The sequence below is a fragment of the Varroa destructor genome, unplaced genomic scaffold (assembly GCF_002443255.2).
Source record: "Varroa destructor unplaced genomic scaffold, Vdes_3.0 BEIS01000002.1, whole genome shotgun sequence".
NCBI lineage: Eukaryota > Metazoa > Arthropoda > Arachnida > Mesostigmata > Varroidae > Varroa > Varroa destructor.
Window position 1 is genome coordinate 34,881,441 of NW_019211455.1, and position 19,306 is coordinate 34,900,746.

General features: G+C 38.1%; 1 protein-coding gene across 1 annotated transcript in view; it reads right to left on the minus strand.

The window, feature by feature from the left end:
* LOC111243711 (uronyl 2-sulfotransferase-like) overlaps positions 1–18,969 on the minus strand; it is a 38,650-nt gene extending 19,681 nt beyond the window's left edge. The window contains exons 1-2 of the mRNA XM_086980346.1: positions 18,748–18,969; positions 2,154–2,314 (exon numbers count right to left, since the gene is read on the minus strand). Coding sequence (XP_086836472.1) covers positions 2,154–2,314; positions 18,748–18,830 — 244 coding nt within the window. The 5' untranslated portion in view covers positions 18,831–18,969. The remainder of the gene's footprint in view (positions 1–2,153; positions 2,315–18,747) is intronic.
* Between the last annotated feature and the right edge of the window lie 337 nt (positions 18,970–19,306).

The following is a 19,306-nucleotide window of genomic DNA, read 5'->3' on the forward strand; positions in this document are numbered from 1 at the left end:
TTGGCATTCTTAATTAGATAGCTATAGAAGATTTCGTTGAAAACAGCGCTTCGTCTCTTTTAGGAGAAAACAAATCCACAGCTTCCTGCGAAGACACAGATGTACTGCAAGAAACTTCTGTCCTCTCATCTTGCTCCTCGGGACAGGGTTACACATACTTTCCTAAAAGGGCTCCCATAAGGCTATATTTCACCTTGGAGAAACGACTCGTGTATCTAATGACAGGTACACCCCCTTTCCCGAAGAATTCTACTCTACGAAGAAACAATACTTACCACCAGGTACAGCCATATACCTCCAGTTTACTAAAAATTATGAAGACAAAATGTTTGACCTTAATTCATAGAATTAAGGCAATAAATAGCTCAAAGTGAAAATAAATATTTAGTATAATACACCGCACACTCAGCAGATGTGCAATTCATGCGTTTCTTCGCTTCTGCTGTAAAACTGATAGTTACCACGATCATAAAAATGCGTGTTTTTGTGAATACTGTAATTTGCTATATCCTAACATTATGCTGATAGCTGCAGTACAGATAACGTCATGTAAAGCTCTTAACAGTTATGAAAAAGAAAATATGCTTTATATAAACTATACAACAACAAAGTCATGTATTTCTTGGTTAGTGAGTATGGTCTCAACGGACTAAGTTCAGCCGTCTTGGGAAAAAAAGCCCTTTGACGAATGTAACCCGCAGTCATGCATTTAAAATCTCCCTTCACAAAGAGATTTTGCGTAAGGACAACGAGAGGTTGCTTGTTCATAGTAGGTCGTTTGAGAACGACTAAAAATTGAATAGAAATCGAAAAATATGAAAAATATAAAAAACATAGACCGTTTCCATTGAAGTCACCCCTTGAATCTATTTTGTTTATAATAGCTTTGGATTATTCTTCGAAAATCAGTTTGATTCTGCTTATTATTCATTATTTTTGAATAATGTAATCATTTTTCCTGATATTATTGCGGTCTTTATGTTAGCTATCTCTGTGTATTTGAAAATGCAGATATTAATCGCTCTTGAAATGCAAGATTTCACCTGAACTACAGACTCCAAACTAAATGATCCGAAAAAACACAGATAACCAAATGCTAAAGCAGGGAAAAAAAAACGTTAGGTTTGTACTAAGCACTCGACAAGTAATAGACAACGAAGCACAATTTATATAGCCGTGAGAACTTACTCGACAATTTAATACGTTCGGTATCAAATTAATCAAGATGAATACTGGTCGGGTGAAATTTATGTGACTGAATACTTATTCAGTCACATAAATTTTACCTGTGGCTCAAGTGGCCATGTATACTTAAATGTCAACTTTCAATCCAATTTTTTGGAATCATTGGGCAAAATTTTCTTACATTTAAGGTTACGGGAGGAATAAGCAAATGCCGTTCAACTTTTCTAAAACACCGCGTTTGAAGAGGCAACTACTTTGAGCGTAGTGTCGCTTTGGAAATGGAACTGAATCAGCATAAAGTATGAAATGTTAAAAAGAAGGGACTAAAATATGAGTAAGAGTCAAGTTTACAAAAATGTCGTTTTTAGGATGGACTTGAGATATTGAAACCAGTTTTTTTCAAAGGTTTTAGAGGCACGATGGAATTTTAAAAAATCGTGCTTGCCTATGCTGTGACTTTGCTACGTTATACCAAAGCTAAAAAGTTTTAAGAAAATGAGTCAAGTTTATCTGTCTAAAGTAGGAATTTGAGAATCTTTCTTTGTTAAAATGTGTATGCAATACTCTGTGCATTTTCTTACATCGGAATGATGCCAAAAATTTTGCGAGAATTTTAGCTAAAATAAATCGTAGAGGTATCGAGCACGCAGCTTATCAAGATTCCAAAATTCCAAAATTAAAAATGGCACGTTTGTGTCGGTTTCTATATAATTTCATTCATACAACTACATTACAAAAAATTGTTTTATACCCACACTGTCTATCACTTGCTAAGAAAACAGATGCAAATTCAAGTAAATTTCAAAATTTGGCTGATCATTTGTTTTCACGGTATTTTTCGCGGAAAGTTTTCATAATCTTCTGTGTGATTACATGCGATACCCAATTAGTACTTCGAACGCTATAACATATCTAGAGCGAATGTAAATATCTAAAATATCAATTAAAATTTAAAACAAAGAGCTTACCCGTCCACAATTCAATTCGGTAGCTTGAAGTGTTAGTGTCGGCTATGTATTTGTAGAAAACGAGTGTGCTTATACAGAAAATCAAGAACAAAAATCCAACAAGCCTGCGGGCTGCAAGCCGGAACTCTTTTGATGTCACTGATGTGTGAACAACGTGCAACCTGAAATTAGATTAGTTTAACTCAAACTGTAGTTGCAATGGGCAAGAAACGTTTTTTTTTTTACATATTTATGAGTACCGTGCAGCTTATCACTACGTCTGAAAAGGTCCTATACACAGGGTCAATCAACCGAATTTCTTTTCAAAAAGGAAGTAAGTAAAGTCGCAGCCACGAGGAAAGTAATGCGTTTCATTGGACATTGAGCGAAGACCAGCAATTACCTAATCGCTTTACACTACACGAACTTCCCATCAAAATTAAAAACTTCTTTTTTGTGTGAAATCAATGGCCTATGTTATTGCCAGTTTTTATGAAAGTCTTGAAAAATTTCGGTGCTGTAAACCGAAGTATGCACGATACGGTTTAAATTAGAAAAGTCTGAAAACATATTAAAATGGCGTAAAACGCCATTCCTGATAAATCAACATTTTTTATATAGAAACTGGAAGGTCTTTTCGAGAGAAGAGTACCTATTGGCAATCAAGTTTTTTAGATAAGCTCTGACGGTTAAATTTTCTGAGACTTTTTTGAGCCCCTTTGTACTTTTGATCTGTTATCAGCTGTGGTTGTTTACGAGTTGCTTTAATTTTCCTGTTGCGAAAATCGCCGCGGGCAGAGTCCAAGATCACGCCTTCTAGTTGCCGATTGAGAGAACAAGCTCACTCGCCAACGACGTGGATGTACCCCTTCTTTCCCCTTTAATTTCCTATAGTTGTTTCGTCATGACCATTTACAAGGCCCAAATTTAAATGCTCGAAAACATCTTAACGTCGTTCAGGGAAGTACCCACAGTGAACTGTACGTTGTTTTGAATCGGATCCGGGCTTTCGACTATTTCAAAGCCTTCCTGACTGAGAAAGACGACCTACTGTTATGCGCACTGTTCCACAATGACCCGGTTCACGTTCCTTTGCAGCGACCAATAGTTTACACATTCGCATTCAAGAACAATGTGGGCCAGCTTCACACGCATGCTACCTAGACGAACGTATTTCCAACCGCTGTATAAGGCCTCATTGCTCTTTACTTATTACCGATTCTATTATTCATATTCATACCGTTTCGATCTTACGTTGTCAACGTTAGGCTTAGAAGCCTGCGCTCTCTTCACACATAATAACACAACAGTACCGCGGTAGCTAGGTCATGGTAACTTCTACACGGTAACTATTAGTCTGTGGTAGGCCCATACATTCCATTATCTTCCGCAAACAAATCAGATTTAATAAACTGATCAATAGCAAAGTAGGCGCAGAACGGAGCCCGCATGTTATTCTAACACCTATCGATCTATTTATCTGTCCTACTAAATACTGGGTAGCGGGTTTGTTTAACTAAAGTGCTACCTTAAAATAGTCATGTTGGGCTACTTTTTCATGGGTCACTACTGCTTCATCTTCGGTTTGCGCGGAAATAAAGTTGATTGGATGAACTCTTTTCCGGTGGGAATTGTAGGTGAGGTATTTCTTGACACTAATATAAAGTTCTCTATGGTCGAATCGAAATGCATTATATGCTTGATCTAAGTTTGTTTTCGTGTTGAAAATGTCGAAGATTGAGTTCATTTAAAAGAAAGTTTCCTGGACGTCCATTAGTAGACTTAGATGAGCTGAATAAAAATGCAACAGACACATTTTTACCTAAGATGGGTATCTTTTAATGGTAATGGCGAGAATCTTATTATGCTCAATCATAAAGTGAGATGATGAGTTGCTTTCGAACGTTTTATTGAGTGAACTTCTATTAGACATCAATGTAAAAGTTGAAGCGGCTAATGTAAAGTTCATTTTATTGAAAGAAAATCCTTGGTTCATTTTTAGAGAAAAATGTAGAAAACCTAAAAAGATGGAAAAAAACACAAGACAAAGTTAATCTTCGTTTTGAATAGAACATATGAGCATTTCTCATGAAAAAAATTTTAGATCACATTGTAAAAAGTCTCAAAGGCTTGTAGACGTTCCATCAACAGATAAATAGGATAGCCGATTTTAAAAGTCGGGTGCATATTCTACCACGATGATATGATATCAAGCCTCATTTCTTAATTTACGATGCATTTGGCAAGCTAAAATCTAGGCTCCAAATAGAGATCGTGAACGTTACAGATTAACGTTAAAACATGCGCATAATTTCGCTGTATGAAAAACGGTCAAGTCTCGAAAAGGTACCCAAAGTTATACACTTAGATTATACACATGGGCCAATAACAAATGAATCCTCACAGTTACTGTCAAAGTACTTTAGTGTCTTCACATAGCAATTTTAATAATAATGTTCACTTCATAATTTGGACTCATGTGTCTGATAACTGAAAGCACATAAAGGAATCCTCATCGAAGCATTCAAAAAGACTTGCTTACTTAAAGGATTACTCAACGATGTCCATTAGTAGAAGGCTATTAAAGGTGCCAAACAAATACAGATGCGTCAAGCAGACTGCGGTCTCTTCATGATTATGTTAACGATGCCGGTCCATAAAACATATAGAACATTTTTAAGAATGAATTGCTCAAGATTGTAACTTTTTGACTATGGCTACCGTCGACATGATAAAGCTCATAGTAATCTTCAAGTCAATCAAAGGATTTCGGCGAAAAGCTAGAGGATTTTAATCTGCCAGCTCACCGAGGACGCAACCATTCTACAGTAATTACAATACAGCATTACTGAAAAAAAGCGATATCGTAAACACCCACGAGCTACTTTTAAACAAGCAATAAAGAAAGCTATAAGCATATTGGCGAGTGTCTAAACAAAAATAACAGCTTAGTGAGTTTCAATGCTCTGAGGAGGATTTGCGCACTCTCAGTACAGGATAGTAAAGTCAAAAAATATATATTATATATAATACAAGAAAAAAATATCCAAGTTGCAAATTTTCTTCACCCAACAGCATTTATTATCGGAGCGAATGTCTCTTGACCGAACGACAAGCCTTCGAAGTTGTTGATCGGACGCAGTAAAGATGATCCTTTAGGGTATAGTGGTCAGGTAATTTCTGCCAGCTACCGCCAGTGCTCAAACGAGGTAACGATGCAGACATTGAAAATCTATGCAGACACTTATTTCCGAATATATAGTTAAATGATAATGACGTTGGGTACTCTTACTTGTGCGTGGACATTGGCGAGAACAAATTATAAAATAAAATGCTACTGATGGAATTCTACTGCCCATAATTATTGTGTCAGGATTCTACTGCAGAATGTAGTGACATCAATTTTCACTACAATTGTGCTTTGCTATGACAAGTCAGAACAACAGTATAACAATAAAAGACGTCCCATTTCCTTCGAAGATCCCATATTTAGACGCGGTTAACTATGCGGTACTATTGGTCGCATGCGAAGCCCTTAAAAATGTCTAGGTCATTCTTAAAAAGAGTAGCGAAACAAATTATTGTCATTCGTAGTTTCCTGCAATGCAGCCGGAACCCCATTGCTCAATAGTACAACCTTTACATCAATAGCGAAAAAATCATCATCAACAAAAGAATCACAAAACAAAGTCGATATGGGCCCCCCAAAATTATAAAATTAAGAGAATTTTTAAGCATAACAACAAAAATTTTAAAAGAGTAGGAGGTCAATCGACCCTACTTCCATAAAAAAATATTAATAATAAATACAAACAGCTTTTTTGCACATAAATAAGTAAAGAATATGTTCAATACTTTTGTAGGTAAAGAGCAAATACCGCGGGCGTATCTGGTATATCCATACTTATCCATACTCCATATTAAAATCGATACGATTCCGCCCTGGGAATAACAGTGCAGAAAATGAAACAACTGAACAATTATTTTGGACCTTGGAAGAAAAATTTTGCAAATAAAGCATGATGTTAATTTGCTTGGCCATAAACAGACAAGATCAACCCCTTTCTCATGTTCCATGTTTTAAAACAAACTGCAGCATCGTTGAGGAGTATTACGGCGGGTACCAGCATAGTCCGTGCTAATTTAAAAAGTGTATAACTGTGTTCTATCTGTGTTCACCTGCCTATTCGAAATATCCTTTTGCTTTTAGGAAGGAAACCTCGTGATACCTATAACGTTACGCTCATCCGCTGCAATCACTGAATACGATACCCGTCGGACGATGACAGAAATATTGAAAGCAAAGCTGTGCCCACTCGTGTCCGAATTGTGTGGCATGAAAATACCATCTAAGTTGCCTCCGCTGCTTTAACTGATTTTGACATATTATTATCGCTGAAAACTGCGAGCAAGTTATGACACTCGAAACGTCTACTCACCTGTGTTGTGATGTCGAGGCACTGCTTGCCGGAAGTCACCGCTTTTATAAACTGCGTTACAAATAAAATACAAAGAGTGAAAAAGATATCTGAGCCTTTTTCTATAGTCTGTCCGGACACTTATTTCTTAACTCTTCTAGACGCATAACCGACTTCCACTTTAGCTACAAGCCGATCAATACTCTTTTTGGTTGCCACTTGAAAGCCTGGCCAACAAAGAAGAAACCAAAACAGCCCCCTGTCGAAAAAAGTGTGTCATTACTGTAAAGTCTTGGTGTTTAAAGAGATAAATTTTTTTACTGCAAGGAAGGTAAAAAAAAGGACATCTACCCGCGGAGCTTAACGCGCAGAACCACCACGCGTAGCACGGAAATGTTTCGTACAGCCTGCGGGCAACATAATACGCTTTTTCACATAACGTCGTCTTGCGATAACAGGCGGTAGCATTTTTCCAAAAGTATTTGCCATCCTTTCTTAATTTAAATAACAAGGAGCCCTTTATCATCAAATAGGCCCACTAATGCTAGCAGATGAGAATGCATATTCATTTCTCTAAATTTATTTCCTAGATCCTCAAGCCGCTAATGAATTTTGACCGCATATTGTGGATCGTCCCAAATTACGCCATTGTTCAAGTTCTAGAGGTTATGCTCCGACGGACGAATTTTTATATTCGTTACCCTACAACAGCAAAGGAGAGAAGTTGTAACGTATGCAAAGTTTGTATCAATATTAATATGGATTAAAGACCACTATGCAGGCGCGGCCTCTCTATAACGTTTCGACGTACCATTCTATTGACACTGAATCACCCCTGACGATCAACTTGTATCTAATCCACGTGCAGCCGAACTCAAGTTCATTTCGGAATCACACCTATCTTTCGACAGTCTTTAGTACGTACTCCTGCTTTCGTCCTGTGACAAGAGGAAACTACACACTCTGCTACTACGCGTACCGCATTATAAAATGGCCTGGTATATTTAACCATCTGTACCAAGCGGGCCATCCGTACCAACAGTCCCTTGTCAACATGGCAATGACGACTGGGGCGTATTCAATTAAATCAACGGTTTCTCCAAGCAATAACATAAGTTTCTCACTGACGCAATTGATAATGATTACGACTTAGGCCTTGCGGAAAAACGGTGCATCTTCTTTTCGACATTTAAAGATAGTAGCTCATACGGAGCGATAACGTACATCACATTTTCGTTCACAACTATAAAGTGTAACATGCAATGGCGAGACATTATTCACCACTTTCCCAAATTCTATCGGCCTGAACATCGGCCTGAACATCGGCCAAAATTGATCGAATGTTCCAGTTAAAAAGAAACCTTCTCATACGCTCTCACATACGGAGGCTTGGATTTTAATGCCTGTCTAGCAAGAAACCAAAAACGAAGGCTTTCGCTTGCCTACATTCTACATTGGCTTGATGAGGAAACAAGTCCCCCGCCAGAATCGCACGTCAAATTTGTGTAGGCTGAAGTTGCCAGCGCAGAAATTCACACGCTAGTGCTGAAATACACGATTTACAATTCGTTTGTTTGATCTTCATTCATTGCTAAAAAGGATTTTCCAGGCCCAAGAGAGAGTGTACATTGTACGCCGACAACGACTATTCAACAGATGTATCGCTCTCCCAAGATTGTTGTCTTCATCTGCCTCACAAAGCTTCAGCAGCATGTTAATTATGCCAAAAAATACAACGCCCGCGTCCTGAAAACCGATTACTACTTTTACGTCGACATATGCTCTTTTATCAAATTTGATTAAATATGTTATGAGGTACATAGTGAAGAGTAGCGACAAGGCTACCTTTAAGGTTGATGAGATAGAACAGTACCATAACGGCTTACAAATCGGGCCCTTCCAAGCTGTTTCACAAATACATAGCTTCCTAATTATCTACTACTAAGCTCATCTAGTACTAAACTTCCGAATACCTCTTGCTAAGCGAGTTCACCTGTACTTAACCCAGGAGCACCAAATGTCCTTTCACGAGTGTACAGTATACCACTAAACTGAGATTTACGGGATGATAGCTTAGTGGGTAACGTATTTGCCTGCTAGTCCTAGGGACACATTGTTCAGAAATAAGGTCTAATATCTGCGTAATTTACTCTATTGCGTCCGTGGACCTACACGGTTCGAAACATTGAAAGCAACCGACTCGGGTCATCTTGTCACATTCGAAGAGGTCTGCATACAGAAAACTCCTTTTCGATAACAAAAATTGAGACTACAAGACAGATGCTGACACCATACGGATGCCACAGGCAGTTCAAGATCTGTTTGCGATCATCTTGATGACGAGCAAACTAGTCTATTGACTTTACCTGTAGACCATGCATAAGAATATTATGATTGAAGACTTCGTCCGTAATGGATGCATGTCGATGCGCAGCGTGACGTCGACGAATCGGTGAAGCCCGCTACTGTTAAGCGCTATCGTACATTCAGAACAGGTAAACGGAGTATAACAAGTCCCTGCGTAGCCTCAGTTTTTTTCCGTACAAAAAAATCCAAAAATCAACGTGAACGACGAGATTGTCAAAGAACTCTAATATGGCCCCGATGAACAGCACGAAATCATACTTGCATACGAACAACTTTAAAATGACGCCCAGAGAGTAGTCTACAATAATGTCTGCGGCTATTTAGAGACACGTCAAGGCAAAATTACCTTCAGCGACGCGCTTGGAGGCACAAGTGAAGTCTTTCTCACTTACTTATTCTTATATATTCTTAAAAGTGCAGCCTAAAAGGACAGTAGCTCTCGCAGTGGCCTTTTTAAATATCGCTGCAGTTTCGATGTTTGGCGGCCGCACTGATCGCCCTTGTTTTAAAATCTCCGCCCAAGTCTCCGAAAACGCGCCATGCAGTATTAACAAAAATTTCAAAATTGCTAATCATTTTTATTTGACAGCCCTTACTTTATTGGACAAATTCTTCACAATTAAACGCGAAGCCTTAAAAATCGGTTCTTCTGTGAAATATGCAGCACTCACGAACCATTCGGCGGAGTCTAAATAGTGTGCTGACCTCCGTCAGGTACTATCTTTCGTCAGGAACGGTACCGATATCGACATTGGCATGCATCAAGTACTACCGTCCGCGCGATTCGCAAGTCGACAATTAATGTGCTCTGCATTGTGGCTGACGCCGATGACTCGTGTTCACTTAGGGCATTGCTGAGGATACGTATCCACAACTTGTCAATAACACTGCAATTTTACCCTCAAATATTGCTATAGTGCGTCAATAAGATTTAAACATTATTTCATTTTAGACATAAAATTTCTCTCAACAATATGCATATTAGTAGCTTGTAATCGAATGGTCCGATATATTCACAATCTTGCATCTATCGCTTTCCTGGAACGGCTATCGTGTACCACGCCTTCCAGGGTTTTGGATGATGCCAACTCGATTTACTTCACAACCGAAATATTTAACAGCCTTAAAGTATTTGGTACTCCGCCACATACTCTGTGACTTAAAAAATGCCAGTACATGAAACATTGATTCGCAGTGTCCTGCACTGGGTAACTTTACACTCGTTGTTCGATTGTTGCTCTTGCACCATTTCTGACAACACACAGACACAACATTTCCACTTACTAATAACAACTTACATCTACGAATACCACCCTGACAATAGAATATGTATCCATACGTATCTACGTTTATTAATGTTGAAAAACAAAATGAATTTTTATATCTTGGCGACTTCCCGAGAATCGAATCAATCTTCATTTGATATAGCTAAATATTTATAATAAAATGATTAATGTAAAAAATTTGTCTTGTTAATATCTCAATCATCATTGTATTAATCGCAATTAAATCAATTTATGTTCGTTCTCCAAGGATCAGCTAACGATCGACCCTATTTATGTGTGTTTCGGAAATATCTATATATTGAGTCAATCTGCCAACGCTAAAGAACACTTTAATGAAGTTTTAGATATATACTAAAAGCCCAAATAGGATAAGTTCAGAGCTGGTTGAGCGCCTAAAGAACTCATTGAAACAGGTTATAGAAATAACTACAGGAAGGTAACGAGTTACGTGGAGCACGATAACTACACTGCTATTATTATTGATGTTAACAGAAGCAAATCGGTGGTTTTTTGCCATTAGCTTAGCAACTATTAAGAATTTGTGAAAAATATATATTGAAATATCACTTCTAAGCTCTACTAAGCAAGCGCAAAGTTGGATCTAACGAAATGTCTTTTTTTTTTTATATGTAGCAGTTAATCGATGATTTTCGTCCAAAAATTATTTAAGCACTATTTCAATTTATTTTTCCGAATGTTCGAATATTTTTCCGGAAGCAGCTTCAATCTTCCTCAAGTAAGTATACTGTCCATTTTGTTATCCTGCGAAATCATTAATGACATACCTCATGTACGTCTATGAGGACTGAAGGGGCTGGAGTAGGCTATATTTTGTGTTTTCCCTTGACAAAATATTTATAGCAGCCGAATGTTCACATGGAAGTCTATGTCGGGGGATTGTTCTCGGCACAAGTCAAAAGCGCGCGACAAACTGTATCGAAGCACCCTACATATTCCTGTACCCAGTAAAAATTTAATTCATGTTTTTATACATAAAATGAGTTCTTGGGCTTGAAGTGCAAAGGAAAATGAAATCTCGCGCCGGTTTCTGCCATGTGGCAACAAAGTGAAAATCTTTACCAAGGGAATATTAAATGATTTTCCAAGCAATTTTTCTGTTAGTGTGTACTGGAAGGGTGGCTCAGGTGACAAAAAACTGTTTAGTGTATTATCAAGGAAAGATGCTAAAATGTAAAAAAATGTATTTAATATACTTGTTATTCAAAAGCGATAAATACTTAAGCTTTGAAACAGAATTAAGAGATCACCTAAAATATACAGAATCAGCGTTGTGTACAATTATTTAATATTTAATATAAGGAATAAATTCAAAAAAAACATCAAGCCTTAGTGATGTCCCGGAGACAAAGTCAATTAGTTAACATTAACGAGTCTACATAATTTCATTAGAGAAATATACTATATATATAAATAAAAAAGCCAACATATCAGGAGCAAGACTATGACACACGCTAAGAGTAAGACAAATTAACTAAGTCCTTTGGCAAACATATTAAAACAGGTTGATAAAATAATAAAAAAAGAAGCTAAGTGAGGTAGGATAACCGATGATAATTTTTTAAAGGTACTATAACTTTATCCTTGTCCTAAATCCTTATCCTAAATAGAGTCGATTGAATTAAAAGTTTGTCTCCGTAGCGTTTTCCTTAAGCGTGATATTTATTTGTGCAACTTGATCATATTTTGCTATTTGCTCTATCACACGTAAGGGTTTATGTGGAAAGGCTATTGGTTTTCCAGGCTCTGTTGTATAAATGCTACACTGAGTTTCGCAAAAAAATCATTTTTAGTATATGTTCTGTACGGTAGCAACATTGTTAACTTTGCCTAATTGATTCAAAATGAACGAAATATGAGCCATTATAGCATATGCTTCGTATTTGTCAAGTGTAGGGGTTCTTTTTGAGTAAATTATTTTTAATAAGGGAATGAAGCGTAGTGCTAATTCTCTTGATTTACGAAATAATTGATGAAATATCAGTTAACCTTAGCCTATAGCCCATATTCTTTGACTGATTTAACTTGTTTCTGGGGGCAGATTTTTTCTATCCATAGTTCGTAGTGTAGTGAGCAAATTGCCTTTTTGTGCACTTTATTCAATTTAAACAACAGATGGAAAGTTCATGTTGATAAGTTATTTGTTTTTGGGCGAATAGGCGTAGTATCGGATTTGCGACTTTTTCCATTTCTATTAATTAAGTAATATGATTCTTTTTACCGAAGTGATCCATAACCGTTGAAATACTTATTCCGAGGGTAGGTTCCATCTTTGATAGAGGGAGGCATAAAGCTGATTAGATTCTGCGGTGGTTCATAGAAGAGGAACAGTCTCATAATGTGGTTTATATCCCTTTATTAGATTAAAATTTTTCATGGTTGAGAAGTTTCTTTTATCATAAAGCCCAATGGTAATTTACGCAGATCAACCGTTCCTGGTGATTTGCTCAAAAATCTGTACTTGGAACTTGTTTTTCTTCTAGCTCTACAAAATAAACTTGACATTAATATTTGGGACTTAGTTTTCAATATTTTACTTTATTTACGATTTAACGGTAAAACAACGAGCTGCCAATAGTTATAATTGCTAAAATATAAACCACCTTAATTCATATATGCGAGTGAGTACTTTTTTGAACCGTAATTTTTTCCTGTAAGGGTTAATACTGATTTAATGAGATTTCCGAAATCGTCGATGAAAGATAAATCATCTTGGATTATGATTCATATTTTTCGATGAGTACATTTTTTCCAAGAGTAAATGTAATAGAAGTGAAAAGTGAGGTATACGCACAACATGCCAATGCGAAAGCGCGAATAACCTAAGAAGACGTGGGGTTTGAGTTAGATTATGTCTCAGAGTTGCGCAGCATGTAACTTCACATGTACAAATGGAGTAAAATTTATGTGGGTTTATACTGGCAATTTTGATGTTAAATTGAACTGTTTCTTGAAGTATCAGTATACATGAGTGCAGTACATTTTTTAACTGAGTTGGGGCAGTTATTTCAGCAGAATAACCAATTATTACAACAGGATTGTAAGAGAAGTGCACTAAAGTTACCGAGTCAGTTGCACAGAGTAGGAATTGACTACTTGAGGGATTATACGCTTACTCTAACTGTATTATTGCTATAGCATTCGATATTTCTACATAGTAAAATTGATGTATTAATGATGTTATGCAGTTCCAATTGCGATCGGCTGTAAGTATATAATACCCTCCCGCCGGCCTGTCAATCGCCAGTATTCAGCGATGGAATCTCGTGATTGTTGCAAATTTGATGGCAGTGGTGGGGGTCAAGCAAATATAGACGACTTAATCCACCGCTTCCTGGATGGTCTACAGAAAGCTGGAATATATTTGGCCGCAGATCGACGATGGCCACCAGGATGAGTCGGACGATGCGTGAGGTCATACCTACGTAGCCCGCCTTAGTATGGCAAGATATAGAAATCGTAGTCCGGATAATGGGGACGTTTTTAAACAGAAATTCAAGATATGTTTTTTTCCCTAAACAAAGTCGGCTCAGACGGAAGGCAAGTAAGAAGGCTAGAACTCCTTCATGACAATTCAATTTAAACAGAAGAGAAAAGTTTATTCCCTCAGCGAACTTTACTGAGGTGGTTAAGTTGACCCTGTATAGTGTCCTAATGCAAGCCGCCCCGCGTTATACACCGGAAAATCATTATGAGACGCGGCCAACAATTGGGGGGGGATATGTCTGTCCAGTACAGTTGCACGAGTCTTAAACGCTAAACGCGCCTTGCTCTTATCCGTGATCGTCAACATAGGCCAAGTGATACTCCCGAGGTCGTCGAAGCTAGTAATCGCGCCCGTTGGGTACCAAAGTTTACAATATCAAATGGTCTTTGTACTTCTCGATGGCATTCTCTCAGGGGTTCCAAAAGCACCTGCACCATATCCGTCCGTACAGCTGTGGGTGGAACTTGCTGACCGCCCCAACAATAAGTGTAAGCCAAACCCGTATGACGGCACTCCGAAAAGGGACGATAAACGACGGTATTGGCCCTATTTCTCGTAACATGTCATCCTGCAAGTCTGGGTTAAGTCTCCATGGTGACCATGCTCCAGAAAAATCCTGAAGTTCTTCTATTTGAATTCATGCTAGAGGAAGCCATGCTGAACCGTTTCAGATCGTGAGGCTTCCGACCACACCTGTTGCCATCAGCCAAATCAGATTTATTCGCTCTTTGCCACCAAAGCCACTCAGACCAAACAAAGGCTGCCTCGAGCGTCATCTGCTTCAAACGCCTGTAGAATCGCCAAAGCGCCCTTTTGCAAAGATAAGTCTCCATATTATGGAACCGTTGCGTGTATTTGGAAAAGCGGTTCCGCTCGTCGTAGTGAGTACAGAATGTTGCACCCGTTTTCTTCATTTTTACTACCCCCCACCGTGCGACCGCTAAAGTCTTGGTAGATGCTCTCTCCGCCTTTCAGAGCAGTTCTAACATAAACGGGTTCGTCACGGATAAGGCCGTTTACTTTCAAGGCCAACGCCTACAGCAATTTCTGACACGTTCCTACGTCCGGTATATGAAGGCCGCTCTAGCTCACGAGTAAGCGGACGAGTTAGCCGAGCGAACGACCCGCGCCATCACGGGGCGTCTCTCCGCCTGTTGGCTGTAATCGCTCACCTGTTCCATCTTTGTGATGCTCTTGGTGGTCACCTTTATTGTGAATAGTACGTCTAGCGAGGCCTTAGATACAACGCTATTCAAATTACTTTAGAGTGTTGCCATAGAGATTGCGACCAGCCTAAAAGCCAGGTCGTTCGGTGTCCATGCGGTGGAAAAAAGCCCAAGTCTGGCTTTGCCAGCAAAGGCGGGCCCTCAAAGAGATGACCTTCCCGCTTGGGCCCAGAAAATCCATTCTCAAACGTCTTCCACTCTAGCGCTTTTGTATACCACGGAAGTTGTTGCCCAGGTTCGAGTAGAATGAAGTGTGGAGAAACAAGTAGGGCGGCAAATTTATCGCTCGTGTGAGCCACGACAGCGGCGGGTTTCTACAAATTTACGGAATATCTGAAAAGATTTGGCGTGAACCGTGAAACCGTTACGTTACCGAATGGCATGTTTTCGTAACAAGCAAAACAGGCGTGTAAATTATGTAATTAAAAGGCGTATAAATGAAAGTAAATGCACTTGCGGTTCCGGCCGCCTGCAGGTTTATAATGGTCTCTCGTCAGCCGGTCAGTCGAGTACATGTGGTAATAAAACCTCGCCACTGCTGCAATAGTAGTCGCTGTGTGACTGCTTATTCCCTGTGAACTCAGATCATCAACTTGCTTATTTATATACTGGTAATAACTATCTGATAGCTGCGACTATCTGATAGAACGTGATATACAAAGAGTCATAAAAATCTAAGTGCGGCAAATACGGAGAAATGAGGCACAAGATAAAGCATGGGACTCAAAATGAGCTACAAGCTTCCTTTTTACTATTTTATGAAAGAAGAAGGAAAAAAGACGTATTGTTTTCCAAACAATTACAGTTTACACCGTAGAATAATGCAACAGCACCCATTCATAAATTCCCTCAAAAAATCGATTTCTTTATTCCTGTAATAACGAAATCCCACATATATGCAACTATACGATGCAATACAAACGCTAAAAATGTATAGTTGATAGATACGGCACTAGAAACAGACAGTGTAGAATGAAACATCGGTGATCAATGCTAGCTTTATTAATTACCTTAATAATGTAATCACACCCCCCGAAAACACATAACGTGATATAGTCGCGCGAGCCATTCTACAAATAAAGTGGTTCGCGCGTACAGTACGTGTGGTTCTCTCGTTCAGAAAATTACTGTTGCGAATAACGATAAATTATGTGTATCTAAATTGGCTAACTCACAAAACATCTTTGTGATTTTCTATATTTAGCCTACAATACCGAACACACTGAATTTTCTCCCCAGCTAACATTTTGTGCCGATTCAACAAATCAACTATCCTAAACCCTATCAAGTAAACGTCCTTCTTTTGCAATGAAGTAGAAGAATGCTTTTTACTAAATGCCCGCGGTAACCTTAACTTTAATATTTATCCAGAACGGCATTTCTAAAGGGCATTCATCACTAAGTCTTCCATATCTTAAGCTGTCTCTCTGTTGCCATATAATAGCTTTGCTAGTAAATCCAAAGGTAAGTAATTAAATAAAGTTAATCAGAGTGGAAGAATTACTCGCAAATTTCTGTTGCCAAGTTTGCTGGAAATGTTGCAGTGTACTTTTATAAAGCAGCTTACAGCGAAGTGAAAAAAATAAGCTGACTAATTGTAATAGCCACTAGAAACCTAAATATCATCTCAATTTATTCGAGACATAAAGAGCATGCCTCCTATGAATAGATGAATGGAATGTCCTAGGTTTGTAGACGGTCAATGTTCTATCAAATTATTCAAATTTGTCCTTCGGATAAGCCGAGAACTTTAGTACATTATAACGCGCAGGTCACGAACAAATAAGATCAGGCCACCAAGGTAATTTGCTAATAGACATGTTCTAGATGATGTTCCAACATTTTACACTAAAGATATAAACATAGTGTTTCTGCTTTCAGAGCTGGATCTCTTTTATCTGCATGTTTTATGGTGGAAATTTGGTTCAGATAACGGCTCTTACAGAATAGTGTGTATATAAGATAGTCAATTAATCGAGAAAGAATTAATCGTCAAAGTTCGGTCCCTAATACATAGGCTTAACTATATGACACTCAATGGGAAACAAAATATTAAACTGAATTGTTGATTGCACAGACTCCCATATATAACAAAAATCTAAACGTTAGGTCAGCTCAGTTTGCGATCGCTTGAAGAAATTTAAAAAGCAAAACTTTAATCCGTCTAGGTACACGGACTACAGCGGCAAGCAAAGGCAATGTGCTAGCATTTTTAATGACTAAATAATAATAGCTATTATTAATATTATTATTATAAGTTTGCAATTCTTGTGGACTTCAGGTCTGCGCAACAACAAAATCTAGGAGAATTATCGGCGCTCATTTCGGTTTTCAATTCTTTGCTGGCAAACATGAAGTGCAAACTTTATTATCTAAAATAAAAACGTCGTTAAATATCTAATGTTTGAATAAATAATAGAGGTCGTGCAAGTCATAAGCTTAGCCTTTTTCTGGACTTTTATCTTCTGAGTTCGTCAGTGACCTTCTGGCGAGAAATACAATAAAGCCAAAGATTCTTTGAAGTTCTAGTGCACGGTGATTTAATGATATAAGTGGAAAGCTATTATTACCTTCAACATATGCCTATCGCGAAATCTATGTATGGACTTTACATTAATAAATCAACGGCATGAAAAAATATGCTCTGCAGTAAACACCCAAGGTACGTCAGCCGGTTCTAATACATGGCTCTTAAACATACGACAACAGGTTTATAGTGAAGGAGCGATCAAGAGAAAACCAAAGAAACAGAAGAGGCCAACGCTACAAAAGATTGTTGAAGCCAGTTTTTCAGTACAACACAGGAACTATTTATATTACAAGGTACCACTCGTGGTTAACTGTGCCATTGCATTAGCTACGCATTACTTTCCTGTAGACTTTTGAGGCACTGGATAGGCTTACCACATAATATCCAAAGCAGGTGACATACGTGACTTACCTACCAATATCCCTTTTTCCACCGACGATGTCAAAAAAGCTTTAATCTTGTTGGATAAGATTATCCAGTTCATTTGCTGACATGGGAGGCAACGGTGTGCAAGTCCCAAATACTATGAAAAACGTGTACTTACTAAGGAGGAAAACAACTAGTAGTTAATGTTCCCATCTGATCATATCGTATGCAATTCACCACGCGCTACGCAAGTTCTGAATGAGGAGAGCTGGCTCCGCAACGATATGTGCGGTATATATAATCTTCTTGGCACTTGTAATACCCGTTCTCCCTTTGTTGGCTCGACACTTCTTGCCGATCCGCGGGATTATTTCCATATACCCATATATCAATACTTCATGACAATATTTTATGTGTAATAAACACGCATGATCGGAAAATAATTTTCATAGAAAATATACTTTATGTTTGTGACGAAGCTCATTATCATTTAACAGACCCCTTTTCCGAAAGAAAGCTGATGACTTTCAAGCTCTTCAAGAGTAATGTACCCAAGAGGCTTGGGAGCTAATGCGCTACCATCGTTGACATTAGTAAGTTCTTTTTCAGCACTGGCATAATGAATAGGTAGTAAGAACATAGCCACACTACACTTTTTTAATAAAAATGATACGAAAAGACTCAGTCAAAGCAGAGGCAAGCTTTTTTTCATTATTGGAAAAGTTCCGACAGGTACTTTGTTGTTTCTAGACTAATCTATTATATCAACAAATAAACAGCCCGTTGCTACACATTATTGGAGACAGCGTTTTTGAAACCTCAGCTTTCCAGTTTATCAGATACGAGCTGCTGATGTATCTGAAGAGCGTTCATAGTGTCACGAAGTACATATTTGTTAGTGCATATATGTAACGTACCTTTGGTATCTAATACATCCAAGCCGTGCCTTGACCTTCGTTCCACATTTTAGCACATCCCCAGTGTTGCACCTAGACTCCATTTCAGATGTTACCCAAAAACTGATATCGCACTTCTTCCACTTTATGATTGGGTTACACTGTTTCTGCTCATTTTTTACCCTTACTGTTTCCTTCTCTCTGTAAACGATTCCACATGGGTCTCCCAGCTGATTTCTCTGGACTAAACCATTTGCTTGATGCGTTGTAGAAAATTGTTCGGGAAATATTAGACATGAGACAAAGCGTAGCTGTTGAACGACATTTGGAAATAGTGGCGAATACACCGGAAACAACGAGTATTTGCTTTGATGCGTTTCTTGAATGGTTGCGTTTACCAAATTTGTTAGTTTCGTAATCGAAAAGTAATTAATATAGAGTTGTATTTCGGAACGTGGATATATTTATTCATTAACTATTATTTAGTTAATCAACAAATCCATAGGCTATTATTTGGATAAAACACCTGCCGTATTTATTTGATGGTTGAGTACTGTACAATTTTACTTAACTGATAAAT